This window comes from Syngnathoides biaculeatus, chromosome 6 (genome assembly GCF_019802595.1).
Source record: "Syngnathoides biaculeatus isolate LvHL_M chromosome 6, ASM1980259v1, whole genome shotgun sequence".
NCBI lineage: Eukaryota > Metazoa > Chordata > Actinopteri > Syngnathiformes > Syngnathidae > Syngnathoides > Syngnathoides biaculeatus.
In genome coordinates, this window is record NC_084645.1 from 25,700,512 (window position 1) to 25,717,379 (window position 16,868).

Consider the following 16,868-nt stretch of genomic DNA (forward strand, 5'->3'; position numbering starts at 1 on the left):
GGCCTTGAGTTTGACACCTGTGCATGAAATTATTATTTTTTTTTTTTTTAATTTCAACACCGGTATAAAATTTTGTACTTTTTATGGGCTAAAAAAATCCATTGCAGTGCAAAATTAGTGTAAATAAATATTTTGAAAAAAGCTTTCAAATGTATGAAATGATTCACTGATCGGGGTAGTGGTACACACGGCTGACTTTGGTGCGGGCAGCGTGGGATCGATTCCCGCTTCAGCGATTGTGTCGATATTTGGCCTGCGACTGCTAACGCTAACGCTAGTGACGACGAGCTAACGCTAGCACCACCGTGCTAACAGGGCTGGTGGGAATCACTGAGACACGGCAGTAACACGCTACCGCAGCGCTAACAGGGCTGGACTGGGAAAAGTTACTTCCTCGGCACATACATTCCACCGGTCCCACTGTTACTTTTCCGCTCGAGTTACCCCTTGCGGCCGTTAGAAAAAACAAATGCACAAATTAGCCACATCACCGCATGAAAGCGTGTGGAAAAAAGTTGCGGCTTATAGGACGGATATTACGATATATTAAATTAGAGTGACAGATTAAAAAATTTGTCGCTCGCACAGCAGATGTTTCCAAAGTGCAATTGTATTTCAAATCCACTTGGTGGTGTATTAAAACAAAAATCTGAAGCTCCCGTGAACCAAATACTGCTGAACCCGAGTAATGACGCACTTCATCACATATTCCGCTCTGGTCCTCGGCAGATGCCCTGACGCCGGCGTCCAGCCCGTCGTCGTCGGTGGTCTACGGGTTGGCAGCGGGCCTGGAGGACGTCTCCCCTCCCTCGTCATCGCTCACCCTGGAATGTCGGGTGTGCGCCGACCGCGCCTCGGGCTACCACTACGGCGTCCACGCCTGCGAGGGCTGCAAGGTGAGGAGACGACTGCGCATGCGACGTATTCAGACAAACCAGCGCTCCTCCGCTTGAGTGTCACGTCGTGGAAGATAACCTTGCGTTTCCGTTCTTCTCTACTGTGACCCTGCTCGACCTTTGTTTACTTATCATCTTACAATTAGTAGTACAGTATTCCCCCGGTCGCTGTAACCACAGTTCGAACCATTCTCAGCAGGGTACGTATTTTGAGTCCTCCCGTGAGTCTGTCCTTACCCTCGATGACCGATTTTATGACCGAGCACTTCAGTATGAATAATTAACCCACAATGCAACAGTCTGGTTTCATGCCTAGAAAGAGTACCACAGATGCATTATTTACCTTGAGGATGCTAGTGGAAAAGTACAGACAAGGTCAGAGGGAGCTACATTGTGTCTTCGTGGATCTAGAGAAACCCTGACAGAGTACCAAGACAGGAACTGTAGTAATGCATGTGCAGGTCTGGTGTGGCCAGGAAATATGGACATGTATGAAGGCAGCAGAAGGATGATGGTGAGGTGTGCCGTAGGCGTGACAGAAGGATCTAAGGTGGAGGTGGGAGTGCATCAGGGATCCGCGCTTAGCCCCTTCCTTTTTGCTGTTTGTAATGGATAGGCTGACAGATGAGGTTAGACTGGAATCCGCTTGGACCGTGATGTTTGAAATTATATGGTTTAGTCCAACTTTTTGGTGTTAAACTACATCGTTTTGTGCTCTTTTTTTGTGGACATTTTTTCAGTAACCATCAAGTGGGATGGCCCAACAGCTTGAACTCTTATGGTCTCGCTATGTTGCAGATTTTGACCGATTGTGGGTGGGTCAGGAATGTAGGGCAATGCTGGAGCGTGGAGGTCACCGCGGACCATGGATCTGATGCGCTTCGTCACTTAACACAATCATGTTTGAGTTCATGTTTTCAATTCTGCTTTTAAAGGGGAAGTCCGGTCGTTTTAATTAATTGCCACCTGTCAGGGAGGTGGGAAAGGTTGTGTATAAATATTTAAAAAAACTCAACATTTAAAATCCAAACGCAATATTTTCAGTCTCCTGAGACTCAACTGGCTCCACTTCGCTTTTTGAAATTCAACCGACTACAATTTGCCGTATAAAATTCACCATCTAAATTCTAGGTGAAGCCATAAAATATTTCAGTACTGAGCGACTTATTTGGACGTATTCCTCCGCCTTCCCGACCAAGCGATTCTGCAATTTCTTCATCAGATGAGGATAAATCCGAGAAATCAGCGCTGGCCATCATTGTGTCCCATCGTAATCGAGCCTTTGTTTGCGTGCCTATTGCGTCACATCCACGCACGGAGATCATGTGACTTGCCAAAATGGCGGCGCCCATGAAAATTCGTAATTAAATCCTCTCAAAACATCATAAAATGATATCGGATTAATCTAAAATTTTCAAGGTACAGTAAATATGACATGATCTATCCGATACATTGTTAATCGAAATGACCGGACTTCCCCTTTAAGTGGTCCTGGAGGAATATGTCACGTTTATTTTTAAAGTAAGAATATTTGGTCAGTCATAAGCTCCACAATGCGTCAAGCACGGTCCATTCTTAACTTTCATACAACTTAAAAAAAAATGAAAATAAGAGTGAACTACAGTTTCTAAGTCAAGAGTTGTAATGACAAGTGTTTTAAGTATTTTTGTCTGTACAGTCCAATATATGAAGCAACATTCTTTTCTCATTCCATCTGCCTCACGTAGTTGACATTTTTTTTTTTTATTTATTGTATAAAATCAAGTGGATGCAGCTTTATTTTTTTCACAGAGGCACGTTCCCAATCAGAGGTTATTTCAGCGTCTCGGAACGCCGTCGTACGCGCCGTAAATTCGGATCAAGCTGTCAAGCCGGGATCACGCGCAGGCCGCGTGGGTGCGTGCGAGTGTATTGAACCGTCGTCTGGAGCAGAACGCGTCCGTGGACGTGTCTGGAATTTGTCAAACCAAACACTCCTAAAATCATTCAAGAAATATCACTTTCTGCTTGTGTTACGTGACGAATTGAATATAAATGATGAAGATGAAAGGTTAGATGCAAATTACACAGATTACACATTACATAGATGAATCTCTTGCGTATTAATTTGCATAAAGGTGGCTTGATGAGTGTCCTTGGACTTGCCACAAGGAGTGAGGAGTTTTGCTGTGTGCATTTGAGTCTCTTCCGGCCAGACAGAAAGAAAGTTAATGATGATACTTATATGTTATTAGAGAATATTCAAAACAAAAAACTCAAACTCAAGTTTCAAAGCACTACTTTGCAACCTTAATTCCAGTGGTGAGCTGGTGATACATACAATACAATGATGCTTCGCTCCTTGACCACAATCTGTTCAAAACGGTTTGAAAAAGTGAATTGTTCGAAAACCGAATCGATGTTTCCCATTACAATGAACGGGAAAAAAAAATAATCCGTTCCAACCCTAAAAAAATTGGCCTTTTAAAGCATTTTTTCTAGCTTTTCCTGAAAATAAACTGCATAGTGGAAATACAGAATATGTATACTTTAAATACTTATATATTAAAATAATTTAAGAAATATCTTCTTTTTTTTTTTTCCTTGAAATGTATGCTTTAGTAGTAGAGTACGCTAGGCTGGGAGTGCATTTTCGTATCTGTAGAGACTCGGCTCCCATCCTTGTAAACTTTCTTTATGAACAAATGTGCAGAATAACTTTAAATAAAAATAATGACGGGGGTGGGGACAGACGGACCATTCTTTGGAGCCATGATTGGGGGTTAATACGAGATGATGAGAATGAGATGAGAAGAAAAACAACAGTCACTACCAGGACACGTCTGTGTATCGAGGCTGCGTTATGTCATTTCCGGGGGGTTTTCGGGTGGCGTCCGAATGGACAATAACAAAGCCTGTCGTGGGTGGGTCAGCTGCATGCGCCACCCGCATTATGTTATTTCCGATTTTCGTTCGAAAACGGAAGCAAAAAAATCTTGACATTTCCGTTCGAAAACCGAGGCTTTACTGTTACTTAAAATGTACATATTCTTTCCAAGTGAGATGACAAGAAATAAATAAACATATGTTCTTTGGTAGCATGAAGAAAATGGTTTTCAGATGTATTATTTTATTATGAATGCTGTTCTGCTACTCCTGGCATCCTGAAATTAGACTGTGAGTTTTCAGTGTAGTTTTCCGCTTTACACGTCCAAACACGATGGATGCGTTTGTGGCTCCGACAACGGGTTTGTTTTTGTGCTCCCTTCAGGGCTTCTTTCGGCGGACCATCCGCCTCAAGCTAGACTACGACAAGTGCGAACGGCGCTGCAAGATCCAAAAGAAGAACCGCAACAAGTGCCAATACTGCCGCTTCCAGAAGTGCCTGTCTGTGGGCATGTCCCACAACGGTGAGTTGAAACGGGCCGAGTTTGGCAACACGCGCTCGCGCTTAAAACGATACTGCAACTGTGTCACACGGCTGCTGCCACGGGGGACTAATTGCCACTAATAGGCTTAAGCGTCAACGCACATCATTGCGTGGAGTATTTACGCTTAACTTTCATTTTTTTATACTGCATGAAATAGGCCTTTGAGTCATGTTCAGTGCCTCTACATTAATAAATTACAAATGGAAAACCAGGTCTTACTCTCTGTAGGCAATCGACCTGTATTCTTTTTCCATCGCCGTCCATCCATCCATTTTCTGAACTGCTTATCCTCACGAGAGTCTAATCCCAGCTATCAATGGGCAGGAGGCAGGGGGGAAACCCTGAACTGCCGAACTCGTAATTACACCTAGGGGCAATTTAGAATTCTGTGGCCCACGCCATAACCAGTTGCTCCAACGTGCCGCCTCTTTCCATCTCCGTATTTTGAAAATACACATAATAAACATACCGTAATTTCCTACAAGCTGCAACTTTTTTCCACACGCTTTCAACCCTGCGGTTTATGCGATGATGCGGCTAATTTGTGAATTGTTTTCTAACGGCCGCAAGAGGGCATTCGACTGGTGGAATATATGTGCCGAGGAAGTGACTTTTACCAGCCCTGTTAGCGCTGCGCTAGTGTTAGCGCTGTGCTAGCGTGTTGCTGCTGTGTTACTGACGTGTCTCAGTGATATTTGCCAGTTAGGTTTATTTTAACCGCGCCTGTTGGCGTTAGCACTAGCATTAGCACTAGCGTTAGCATGGCGCTAGCGTCAAGCGTTAAACTCTTTCTGTTTAACGTCTTTGTAAGTATCTCGTGTTTCAATGTGGGTTTCAATGTGCTCACTTTTACATAGCTGCGGCGTATGTATGTACCAAATGGTATTTCCTTTACAAATGTACTGGGTGAGGCTTATAACCAGGTGCGCTCTGAATTACAGTATATTTATTTGAAGACTAGTGACTTGCGGGTGAACGGGTTGTCACGTTGTCTGGTAACGTCTCCCAGACATCTTTCTCGTGAGACTCCTAGCAATATTTTTGTCTCCCGTGTACCGAAATGGCGCCGACTCATCAACGTCGATATCGTCTCCGTCAGTCTCCTTTTTTTTTTTTTAACCGCTCTTCTCACCGCGAGCGGTCAGTCAGCGCGTTCAATAACGTCGCCTTTTGTGCACACATTCCACGTCGTCAGGGCTTCTGATCTTGGGCTGCACTCCATTGATTTTTGGGGTGATTTCTTCAGCCCTCTTGTTCTGGAGTTTCACGGTTTTTTAGTGTAACAAAAGTGCACGGGAAGGCGGTTTGGGAAAACGGCCACCTTTGACGAATCCTTTGGAGTCTCGTGACAGACGACGTCTAATTTTGGACCGTTGTCTTTCGACCTATAATGGATAGCAGAGCTAAATTTGACTCAGTAACAGATAGCTATGTACTGTATGTGTACATTACATCATATACAACTAACAAGTATTTCAATCATCGCTTAATCTCTCTATTTTGAATTTATTATGAATAAAATTCAGAAGTCAAGCCATCACTGAAGCTGCATCTACATGTGAGGCTTTAATGTACAAGTATGGTGTCACAGTGGATCAGCTTGTCATGCGTTGGCCTCACAGTTCTGAGGTCCCGGGTTCAACTCCCGTGCCTGCGTGGATTTCCTGCGGGCACTCCGGTTTCCTCCCACATCCCAGAAACATGGAACATTAATTGGACACTCTAAATTGCCCATAGGTGTGATTGTGGGCATGGCTGTTTGTCTCCAGCTGCCCTGCGATTGGCTGGCAACCAGTTGAGGGTGTACCCCGCCTCCTGCCCGTTACAGATGGGATAGGCTCCAGCACTCCTGCGACCCTCGTGAGGATGAGCGGCAAAGAAAATGGATGAATGATTGTAGTGTATTAAAATCAGTTTACTAATATGTGGTGACCATATAATTAGACCACAAGGGTGAATTCAAATATTTACATTCATTAATAATAAATCACCACTCTCTGTGGTGTCAGTCAAAAGTGAGCACGCAATATTAATATTATCATTGTAAAGCAGGGGGTGTCAAACAAATTTTTGTTGTGGGCCACTTTGTCGTTACGGTTTCCCTCATTATGACTGGGAAACCATAAAAATCTTAAACAGCATCATCATAGTTACACATTAAATTTATGAACCAGTTTTGGAATCGGAAATCAAGGGTAATGGGCTTTTCCAACTATTGTTCATGTTTGGTAAGAAAAAATGCTTGCAATATCTCAATGTTTCATTTATGATATGACTCTGAAACGTTGGTACAGATTAAAAAAAAAAAAATCAGAGAAGTTGATTCACACGATTTGCCTTTGCGGGCCACATAAAGTCATGCGGCGGGCCAGACCTGGCCCCCGGGCCTTGAGTTTGACACCCGTGTTGTAAAGGTTCCAGACTGCCCGCCGAGCTTAACGTCACCCACTTCCTCTCAACTTAATTGGGTTTGGCTCCTTGCCAGTCACCTGCTGTGGACGTTTTAGCACCTTCACATGATCCAATCGCCTTGCAACCACCAATCTCATCGACGAGCGCGCGTGACGTCGCGCAACCGTGCCGCCGTTCGCTCGCCTACCGGCTCACGTCAGAGCTGTTCGTACAACCCGATGTCGTTTGCGTGCGCGGGCTCGTGTGCGAGGTCAAAGCGCAGTCCGCTTGCAATCTCATTAGGAAGATAGGATCAGGCCGTCTGAGTGTTCCCTCGGGGGGAGAAAAAAAAAATCAAGTTTGAGTGGCAACGTGTAAATGCAACACATTTTTGTCACACTTCCAACAGTGACGAGACAGTCTGCCAAACTCCCTTTTCGTGAGCCAGGAAGATGAGCAATCCTGCCTGCGTTGGTCAACTTCCACGTGTTGACAAAAAAATAAAACAAAAAAAAATCACTCACTTCAAAGGCGCATGGAAAAAAATACATGGGCACAACACAGGCTGATAACTTCTTCTTTTTTTCCTTTCGGCTTGTCCTGTTAGGGGTCGCCGCAGCGTGTCATATTTTTCCATCTAAGCCTATCTTGTGCATCCTCCTTTCTAACAGTGTCCTCATGTCCTCCCTCACAACATCCATCAACCTTTTCTTTGGTCTTCCCCTCGCTCTCTACCATGGTAGCTCCATCGTTACCATCTTTCTTCCAATATACTCACTCACTCTCTCGCCTCTGAACATGTCCAAACCATCGAAGTCTGCTCTCTCGAACCTTGTCTCCAAAACATCCAACTTTGGCTGTCCCTCTAATAAACTCGTTTCTAATCCTATCCAAGCTGCTCACTCCAAGCGAGAACCTCAACATGTTCATTTCTCCTACCTCCAGTTCTGCTTCCTGTTAGTTCTTCAGTGCCACCGTCTCTCATCTGCACATCCTAACCGGGCCTCACCAACTGTTTTATAAACTTTGCCCTTCATCCTAGCGGAGACTCTTCTGTCACATAGAACACCAGACACCTTCCGCCAGCTGTTCCACCGCGCTTGGACCCGTTTCTTCACTTCCTTACCACACTCTCCATTGCTCCGTATTGTTGACCCCAAGTATTTGAAGTCGTCCGCCCTCGCCATCTCTTCTCTCTGGAGCCCCGCTCTTCCTCCTCCGCCCGTCTCATTCACGCACATATACTCTGTTTTACTTCGGCTAATCTTAATTCCTCTCCGCCGCTCGGCGGGATTATTTACAGCCACAGGTTCACATCTGTACGGACGTATTCCTCCGTCTTGCCGATCAACCGATACTGCTATTTCTTCATCAGATGAGGATAAATCCGAAAAATCGGCGCTGGGCATAATGGTGTCCCATGTAATCGAGTGTTTTGAATGGCACGTAACACGCCAAATACCCACACGGTAGGTCATGTGACTCACAAAAATGGCGGCGACCCTGAAAATTCGTAATTGTCGATTAAAAGTCTTCTCAAAACACTTATAAATGAGAAGATTTAACATCACATTGTCAAAATCGAGTACATATTACATGACCTATTGGTTACATTGTTAATGCAAACCACTGGATTTCCCCTTTAAGCTAGCACGCCAGCGAATCCAAATAATAAGCTTCGTGACGTTGGTTTATTTGATTTGATAAGTTTATGTACTGTATTTGGTCATTTATGTGACATCTCTTCATGATTGTATACTTCAAATCGGAGGCTTGATGCTTTACGTTTGTCCGCTTTAAATGATTTGCCCTCATCTTTTGGCATGTTACAAACATGTAATTAGAAATGCCAGACAAACGGGATCGGCTGTCAATTATTCCCCAACCTTTGCTATTCGTGACAGGGCTCGGTCCATATCCATCCTCTCTGCAGTTCTTTTGTTACAGTTTGAAGAAATAATTATACCCCCAAATTACCCCCAATGTACATCTGATTTCCATGCTGGCCCCCTACGGCAAGTAGTACACTTGTGAGCACATGCGTTGCGTTCTGTGCAGCAATCCGCTTTGGCCGAATGCCACAATCGGAGAAGCTGAAGCTGAAGGCCGAGATGGTGACGGGGGAGCGCGAGGTTGAGGACCCCCAGCTGGCCGACCAGAAGACGCTGGCCCGGCAGATTTACGAGGCCTACCTCAAGAACTTCAACATGAACAAGGCCAAGGCTCGGACAATCCTCACGGGGAAGACCAGCACCCCGGTAGGTGGATTTTGAAAACGTCGACGGCGGGCGATTTCGTCACAGGTCGCCACCTCTCGTTGACGCTTTAAATATATTTCTTCTCCGCTGGGGGGATTTCACTCTTCTTAGCACATTTTCAACTTTGCACTCAGACTTTGTGTCTCAATAGCTGGCAGCCGGCAGCGGCACAGATGATGAGCAGCGACTCCAGCGCGAGGCCATGCCAAAGACGCCATAAATAGGAGGCCATTATTTTCCTCTCCATCCCTGCACTCTTTCAAACCTCCAAAACGTTCCCCCGCGTCGTCTCCGCGCTTGGTCTCTTTCAGGAGTCCAAATGAACTCTGCGCGATGACTCAGCGTTTTTCAGTCCTTCTGCCAAATGAACTCAAACATCTCCAAAGTGAACCCGACTGAGACAACCCCGGCACGGTCACGCACCACCGCACTCGCAAATCTGCACAGCCGAGCACGAGATATCACGCTCGTGAAATTTGTTACGAGTAGAAATACATAGATATTGAAAGACGTCGCTTATTTTGTGTAGTCTTGACCAATGTTCCCTCTAAGCTGCGCCACTGCGCAATTGCGCACTTGTCGCGCACTCTCGGTGCACATGAAACGCGACCCAGCGCAGTAAACCACAGCTTCTACTTCCTAGTTTACCTGACACCGCCCCTCCCCGCTCTTAAAGGGGTACACTTGTAAATACAAACAGAACACACACCCGCAACTTTACATCTGCGGGCATGACATTTTTCAAATGCGAGTGACTGCCGTCATTAGCAAGGGGACGTGATGGCGTCTCTCTTCGGTTATTCATGAAAACCGCTTCCGTCCACGTTAGAAGTCAACGGAGCTTTGATAAAGAATCCACATTCCAAATATTTCATTCCACAGTACGTATCATTGTTAGCTCCCAAGTGGTGAATTATTGTTTTTTTTTTTTTTGTTTAAATAAATTGACTTATCGTCTTGTAAAGTGAAGGTCTTCACCTAAAATACTCTTTTCACTCAGTTTTTGCTTGTGAAATTACTTCTCATGAGTATTTTTCCCCATACAACTTTGTGTAAAATTCAGACCGACCCCCCCCCCAAAAAAAAAAACAAAAAGCTCGTTTTCTCCGTGATTTGCGCTGAAAACAATTCATATTTCAATGCTGACTTCTTCTTCTTTTCCTTTCGGCTTGTCCCGTTAGGGGTCGCCACAGCGTGTCATCTTTTGCCATCTTAGCCTATCTCCTGCATCTTCCCCTCTAACCCCGACTGCCCTCATGTCTTCCCTCACCACATCCATAAACCTTCTCTTTGGTCTTCCTCTCGCTCTTTTGCCTGGGAGCTCCATCCTCAGCATCCTTCTACCAATATACTCACTCTCTCGCCTCTGAACATGTCCAAACCATCGAAGTCTGCTCTCTCGAATCTTGTCTCCAAAACATCCAGCTTTGGCTGTCCCTCTAATGAGCTCGTTTCTAATCCTATCCAACCTGGTCACTCCGAGCGAGAACCTCAACATTTTCATTTCTGCCACCTCCAGTGAGGCTTCCTGTTGTTTCTTCAGTGCCACCGTCTCTAATCCGTACATCATGGCCGCCCTCACCAACTGTTTTATAAACTTTGCCCTTCATCCTAGCGGAGACTCTTCTGTCACATAACACACCAGACACCTTCCGCCAGCTGTTCCAACCTGCTTGGACCCGTTTCTTCACTTCCTTACCACACTCACCATTGCTCTGGATTGTTGACCCCAAGTATTTGAAGTCGTCCACCCTCGCTATCTCTTCTCCCTGTAGCCTCACTCTTCCCCCTCTACTTTTCTCATTCACGCACATATATTCTGTTTTACTTCGGCTAATCTTCATTCCTCTCCTTTCCAGTGCATGTCTCCATCTTTCCAATTGTTCCTCTGCATGCTCCCTGCTTTCACTGCATATGACAATATCATCATTTCAATGCTGACTGAACAGGAAAAACGGGGCAACTTTTTTTTCATCTGCTCTTTCTTTGGGCAGTTTATGTGCATTTATTATAAAAGAAAACAATAATCTGAGAGTCTCGAAAGGCCCGTGAAACCGCTTCCGGTTGATCCGATTCCAAAATACGCCGGATATTTTTCAACCGCGATGAGCACCGCAGCGCAACGTGACGTTCCGACGCCACTCCTAACGCGGGTTCGCGGTACCTTCCGGCAGCCTTTGGTCATCCACGACATGGACACGCTGCAGCTGGCCGAGCAGACCCTGGTGGCCAAGATGGTGGGCTCGGCGGGCGTCCTGAAGGACCGCGAGGCGGAGGTGCGCATCTTCCACTGCTGCCAGTGCACCTCGGTGGAAACGGTGACGGAGTTGACGGAATTCGCCAAGTCGGTGCCGGGCTTCTCCGGCCTGGACCTCAACGACCAGGTGACGCTGTTGAAGTACGGCGTGTACGAGGCCCTCTTCGCCATGCTGGCCTCGTGCATGAACAAGGACGGGCTCCTGGTGGCGTACGGCTCGGGATTCATCACGCGCGAGTTCCTCAAGAGCCTGCGGCGGCCCTTCAGCGACATGATGGAGCCCAAGTTTCAGTTCGCCACCAAGTTTAACGCGCTGGAGCTGGACGACAGCGACCTGGCGCTGTTTGTGGCCGCCATCATCTGCTGCGGAGGTGAGGATGCCGTCCCCCCCCCCCTCAAAAAAAAAAAAAAAAAAGCATAAATGGAAATTAAATAAACTCAACAGCCTTTAACCTTTTTGGACTAAAACTGACTTTTTACCCACCCAAATGTTTTTTCTTTGTAGTTGCCTTTTTGACCACAGTATAGTTTTTTGATTTTATTTATTTTTATTTTATTTTGATCATACATTTTTTTTTTTGTATAGTTATGACTTGCAGCTCATAAAACTACAACTTTATTCTTTCTAAAAGAAGAATTGTTTCAAAACCTAAAACCAGATTTTTTTTTAACCCCCTCTGGACCAAATAAAATTTTGCAGAGAGAAAAATCTGATACTTTCAGAAAATCATACTCTGGATTTAAAATTTTTTGATGATATTAAACCTGTTGCAAATTTGCAACCCCTGCCCGGCTTAAAGTTCTACAGCAGGGGTGTCAAGCTCATTTTTGTCGCGGGCCACATTGTAGCTACGATTTCCCTCAGAGGGCCGTTACGGTGAAACCATAGAAAACCTGGATTGCCTCATCATATTTACATTTTTTGGAATCAGAAATTAAGCATAATGGTTTTATCAACCATTGTTCATGTTCGCTAACACAATAATGCTGATAATATCTCAACATGATCATTTATGATATCAGACACTTTGAAATGTTGGGACATAATCACGGATTTGACACCGATGTTTTGCCTCCGCGGGGACCCGTGAAATCACGTAGGGGGCCGGATCTGGCCCCCCGGGCCTTGATTTGGACACCCGTGTTCTACAGCAATCCGTATTTTCCTTTCAGTCTGCGACGATCTCTTTTTCTGGTTTGGTCCGCAGACCGTCCGGGCCTGGCGAACGTGGCGCACATCGAGCGCATGCAGGAGAGCATCGTGCAGGTGCTGCGGCTCCACCTGCTGGCCAACCACCCGGACGACGCCTTCCTCTTCCCCAAGCTGCTGCAGAAACTGGCCGACTTGCGGCAGCTGGTCACCGAGCACGCTCAGCTGGTGCAGGAGATCAAGAAGACGGAGGACACGTCGCTGCACCCGCTCCTGCAGGAGATCTACAGGGACATGTACTGAGCACCGCGACGGAACTTCCACAAGCTACGGGTCGGACCCTCGACGCCCCTCTTTCCTCGCGCGGCGAGCGGCTTCCTTTAGCTTCTGCTAGCTAATTATTAAGCCTCGTTTCCACCAAGCGGTGCAGTTTTAGTCGCGCCGGAATAAACGTTGCACTCCCTGGCTTTATTCCAACAAACCAAGCCCTTTGAGCCTATCGGGACACCGTACCCCAGCGCCGAAGAGACGCTAGCGCGGCCTCGTAAACCTGATGGGGTTTACTGCAATGACCAGCAGGGACTCTAAAGACCTGATTTCCACAATTATGATCAAATCACGATATTGCCCACACAAAAATGGGATTTTCTCCCTTTTGCCCTAGAACAGGGGTCTCAAACGCAATTTAACTTGGGGCCGCTGGAGGCGGAGTCTGGTTGAGGCTGGGCCGCGGCCTCAGCGCACCTGGACTTATGTGGAATTAAAATTAGAAATTAAAAACAATCCTATCTTCTCAAACATCTTTTTTTAAACACAAAATAAGATGAAGGATGCCGGTGTTTACAACTTGCGTGTAAATGTTTTTTTAAAAAAAATTCTCCTTGTAACTTTCTTATTGAAATCGCATCGAGCCCAGGCGATGTCACACGCCCGATAGCAATCTACCCCTCCGCGATTGGTCTGCTCCGCACACAACACTGTAAAAGTGCCATCCATATAAAAGTCAAGGGCCGCACCACCGTTATACTTTCATATTAAGGTGGGGCCCGCAAAATATCATCTCGCAGACCCCAAATGCTGCGCGTGCCGCATGTTTGAGACCCATGCTCTAGAATACACACATTTAATTTTCCTAAAACTACAAATTTATTCTCCCCAAAATTATTTATTCCCCTCTCCCACAAAAGTTTAAGAATATATTCTTGGAAAATGGACTTTTCCTCCTAAAATCATGACTTTGACTTTTTACAATAAGTAAATGATTTTTTCCCCCCTCCTAAAATTAGGACTTCTTCCTCGCAAAATGACTTTGTTTCACCTAAAAGGATGAATTTGTTATTTTCAAGTTGTGAAAATTTCTCCTAGAATTATGACCGTATTCTCCTAAAATTAGGAATTTACTCTTGTAAAAAAAAAATTAAATATCTTCCCCTAGAAATTACAATAGCATTGTAGTATTTTTACTACTTTATTGGCATACATTTATTTCCCTCTCCCACAAAAGTTTCAAAATATATTCTCGTAAAATAGACTTTTACTCCTAAAATCTTGACTTTGACTTTTTAACTTTGACCTCCTTGATTGAATCATTTTTCAATAAATAAATTATTTTTCCCCCTCCTAAAATTAGGACTTCTTCCTCGCAAAATGACTTTGTTTCACTTAGAAGTATGAATTTGTTCTTTTCGGTTATGAAAGTCTGTCCCAGAATTATGACTGTATTCTCCTAAAATTAGGAATTTACTCTTTTAAAAAAATAAATAAAATAAAATGTTCCCCGAGAAATTACAATAGCATTATAGTATTTTTACTACTTTATTAGCATACAGAGTATCCATTGTTTATTCTCCTTTCCCACAAAGGTTTCAAAATATATTCTTGTAAAATTGACTTCTCCTCCTAAAATCATGACTGACTTTTTACTTTGATCTCCTTGATTAAATAATTTTTCAATAAATAAATGATTTTTGTCCCCTCTTAAAATTAGGACTTTTCTTCCTAGCAAAATGACTTTGTTTCACCTAAAAGTATGAATTTCTTCTCCTAGAATTATGACCGTATTCTCCTAAAATTAGGAATTTACTCATGTAAAAAAAAAAAGAAAAAAATTCCCCTGGAACACAGGTGTCAAACTCAAGGCCCGCAGGCCAGATGCGGCCCACCACATGATTCAATGTGACCCGCGAAGGCAAATCATGCGAATCAACTTCTGTGATTTTTGGTTCAAATTTGAACCAACATTTCAAGCTCTCATATCATAAATCATGACATTTTTGTTTGACCAAACATTGACAATAATTGAAAAAAACCATGACCGTTGATTTCTGATTGCAAAAGTAGGTGATAAATCTAACGTGTAAATATGATGGGTCAATTAAAAGATTTTCGTGGTTTCAGTCATAATGGCCCTCTGACAGCAATCATAACTACAATGTGGCCCGCGATAAAAATGACTTTGCATTGTAGTATTTTTACTCCTCCAATATTTGGACTACTTTACTAGCATACAGAGTACAAAATAGTTTGTTCTTCCCAAATTAAGACCACTGAATCTCAGATAAGTACTTCCCCCCCCACACACCGACACCCGCATCAACTTAATGATGGGGGGAGGGGGGCGCACTTCCTTGCAATAAAGACTCGTTACAAACGAAAAATAGAAGAAGCCAAAGGTCACAAGTCAAGACGAACAAACGAAGGCGTCCCGCTTACAACGTGGACTCGACCGGGCTCCAGATCAGGATTCGGAACGGTTCTCGTCATCGCGTATTAAACTAAAGTGCACTTTTTTGTGGCTTTGGAGGCAGGCGTGGGCGAGCGGTTGATGATCATTGGTTTGGGTCGGGGGGGGGGGGGGGGGTTGACTCGGTGAATGCTTGGCACTCCATGGTGGCGAAATTACAAAAATATGAATGAAAAAGACGTTGTGAGGTCAGCCGTCCCGGCGTCCCCGCTCTCTGAAGCACCCGAAAATGAGGAAGAGTGAACTGTCACTCCAGCAGAATGTAGATTTTTTTTTTTTTTAAATATTCACACACAATATATTCATACGAGTGATCAAAAGCCATAATCTTTTGCAGTTAAGTGACGTCCGTGACGGCGGCCAAAGGCTGGCTCGCACGTGAAGTCCTGTTCTCTCTGTTCTCTTGTACTCGTTTCATGTTTCCCGTCTCAACGGTTGTACGCTCGATAACAAAAGTCAACACACCCCTCTTCAAATGTCAGGTTTGTGTACTATTTAAAAAAAAAAAATAGATAAATGGGTTGAAATCTTTTTCCACCAGTCAAGTGATCTGTACGTTTGACTGTTGAAGCAATAAAAGAAATCTTTTTGAGAGGGAAAGTGAAAAATAACTACAATAATGTGGTTGCATAAGTGTATACACCCTGGGATTTGTTCAGAATTCACCACATTCAAACTCAATTTAAATGGGAGTCACCGCGTACGTAGCTGCCACCATTTTGAAGTGCCTCTGATTAACATCAAATTGAGTTTGAATGTTCTAGTAGGTACTAGTACAGAAGCTGGATGTCTCATTAAAAGGGGAAAGCATTTTGAAATGACTGCTTGATCTATTTTCTTTTTTTTTTTAATCACGAAATTCTGGCATTTGGACAGGGGTGTGTAGACTTTTTTTGTTTTTAATGTCAAATATATGAACAACTAAGATGATTTTATCAATGTCTTTTTCTACTGGATCCTTGGCAAAGCACACTCGTGTTGGAAGTGCTTTGCCGCATCGCAGCTAACACTAAAAACCCAGAAGCACAATCGCAATACTGTCGTTCTCACTTGCGTTTCTGTTGTCTTTTACAAAGTCGGCTAAATAAGTGCATTTATTTAGCGTTTGAATCCGTATGCATCCGGTTAGCATTCAGGGCTCTTTTGTATGTTTTTAAAACAAAATATATATATATATATAAATACAGTACATACATATAACAAAATGACAATTGTGCATTGGCCTAATCTGGTAGAGAAATTTTTAATTAAATTAAATTCAAGGGAAATTCAATGTCCTTTGAATTTTTGGAGTATTAGGGCCACATTGAAAAAGATGACTATTTATTGGAGGATTATGAATTTTTTTCTCCTTAAATCGTATCTTTATTCTAAAAATATTTTTGCCTCTTAGGTATTTCATAAATCTCCTTAATGTATGTTTTCTATTAAAATTACAGATCTATTCTCATAGTTATAATTTTTCTCCTGAAATTATTATAATTTTAAGACTTATTTCTTGTACAGTTCTGACTTAATTCTTGAAATAATTTCAGTTTTTACTGGAAAAATTCACTTTCCTGTCAAAATGAGGTTTTTTTTGGGGGGGGGAGTTGTTTCTTGTGAAAATTGTAATTTCCAAGACCAAATTAAATGGTGACTTTATTTTCAATTAAATCTTTTTTCAAAACTTATGATTGATTAAAATAAAAAAAATTAACTTGTTTCGGAAATGCCCCCCCCGACCCCTTTACAGTTAGAACTCTATTATTATAATTTTGATT

At 43.7% G+C, this 16,868-nt stretch overlaps 1 protein-coding gene across 2 annotated transcripts in view; it reads left to right on the top strand.

Annotated features, from left to right (window-relative positions):
* The window catches only part of pparab (peroxisome proliferator-activated receptor alpha b), a 44,497-nt gene extending 27,664 nt beyond the window's left edge, over positions 1–16,833 (top strand). For both annotated transcript variants that reach the window (XM_061822527.1, XM_061822526.1), the window contains 5 exons: positions 730–896; positions 4,147–4,285; positions 8,756–8,955; positions 11,130–11,583; positions 12,421–16,833. In XM_061822527.1, coding sequence (XP_061678511.1) covers positions 730–896; positions 4,147–4,285; positions 8,756–8,955; positions 11,130–11,583; positions 12,421–12,665 — 1,205 coding nt within the window. In that variant the 3' untranslated portion in view covers positions 12,666–16,833. The remainder of the gene's footprint in view (positions 1–729; positions 897–4,146; positions 4,286–8,755; positions 8,956–11,129; positions 11,584–12,420) is intronic.
* Positions 16,834–16,868: the final 35 nt, after the last annotated feature.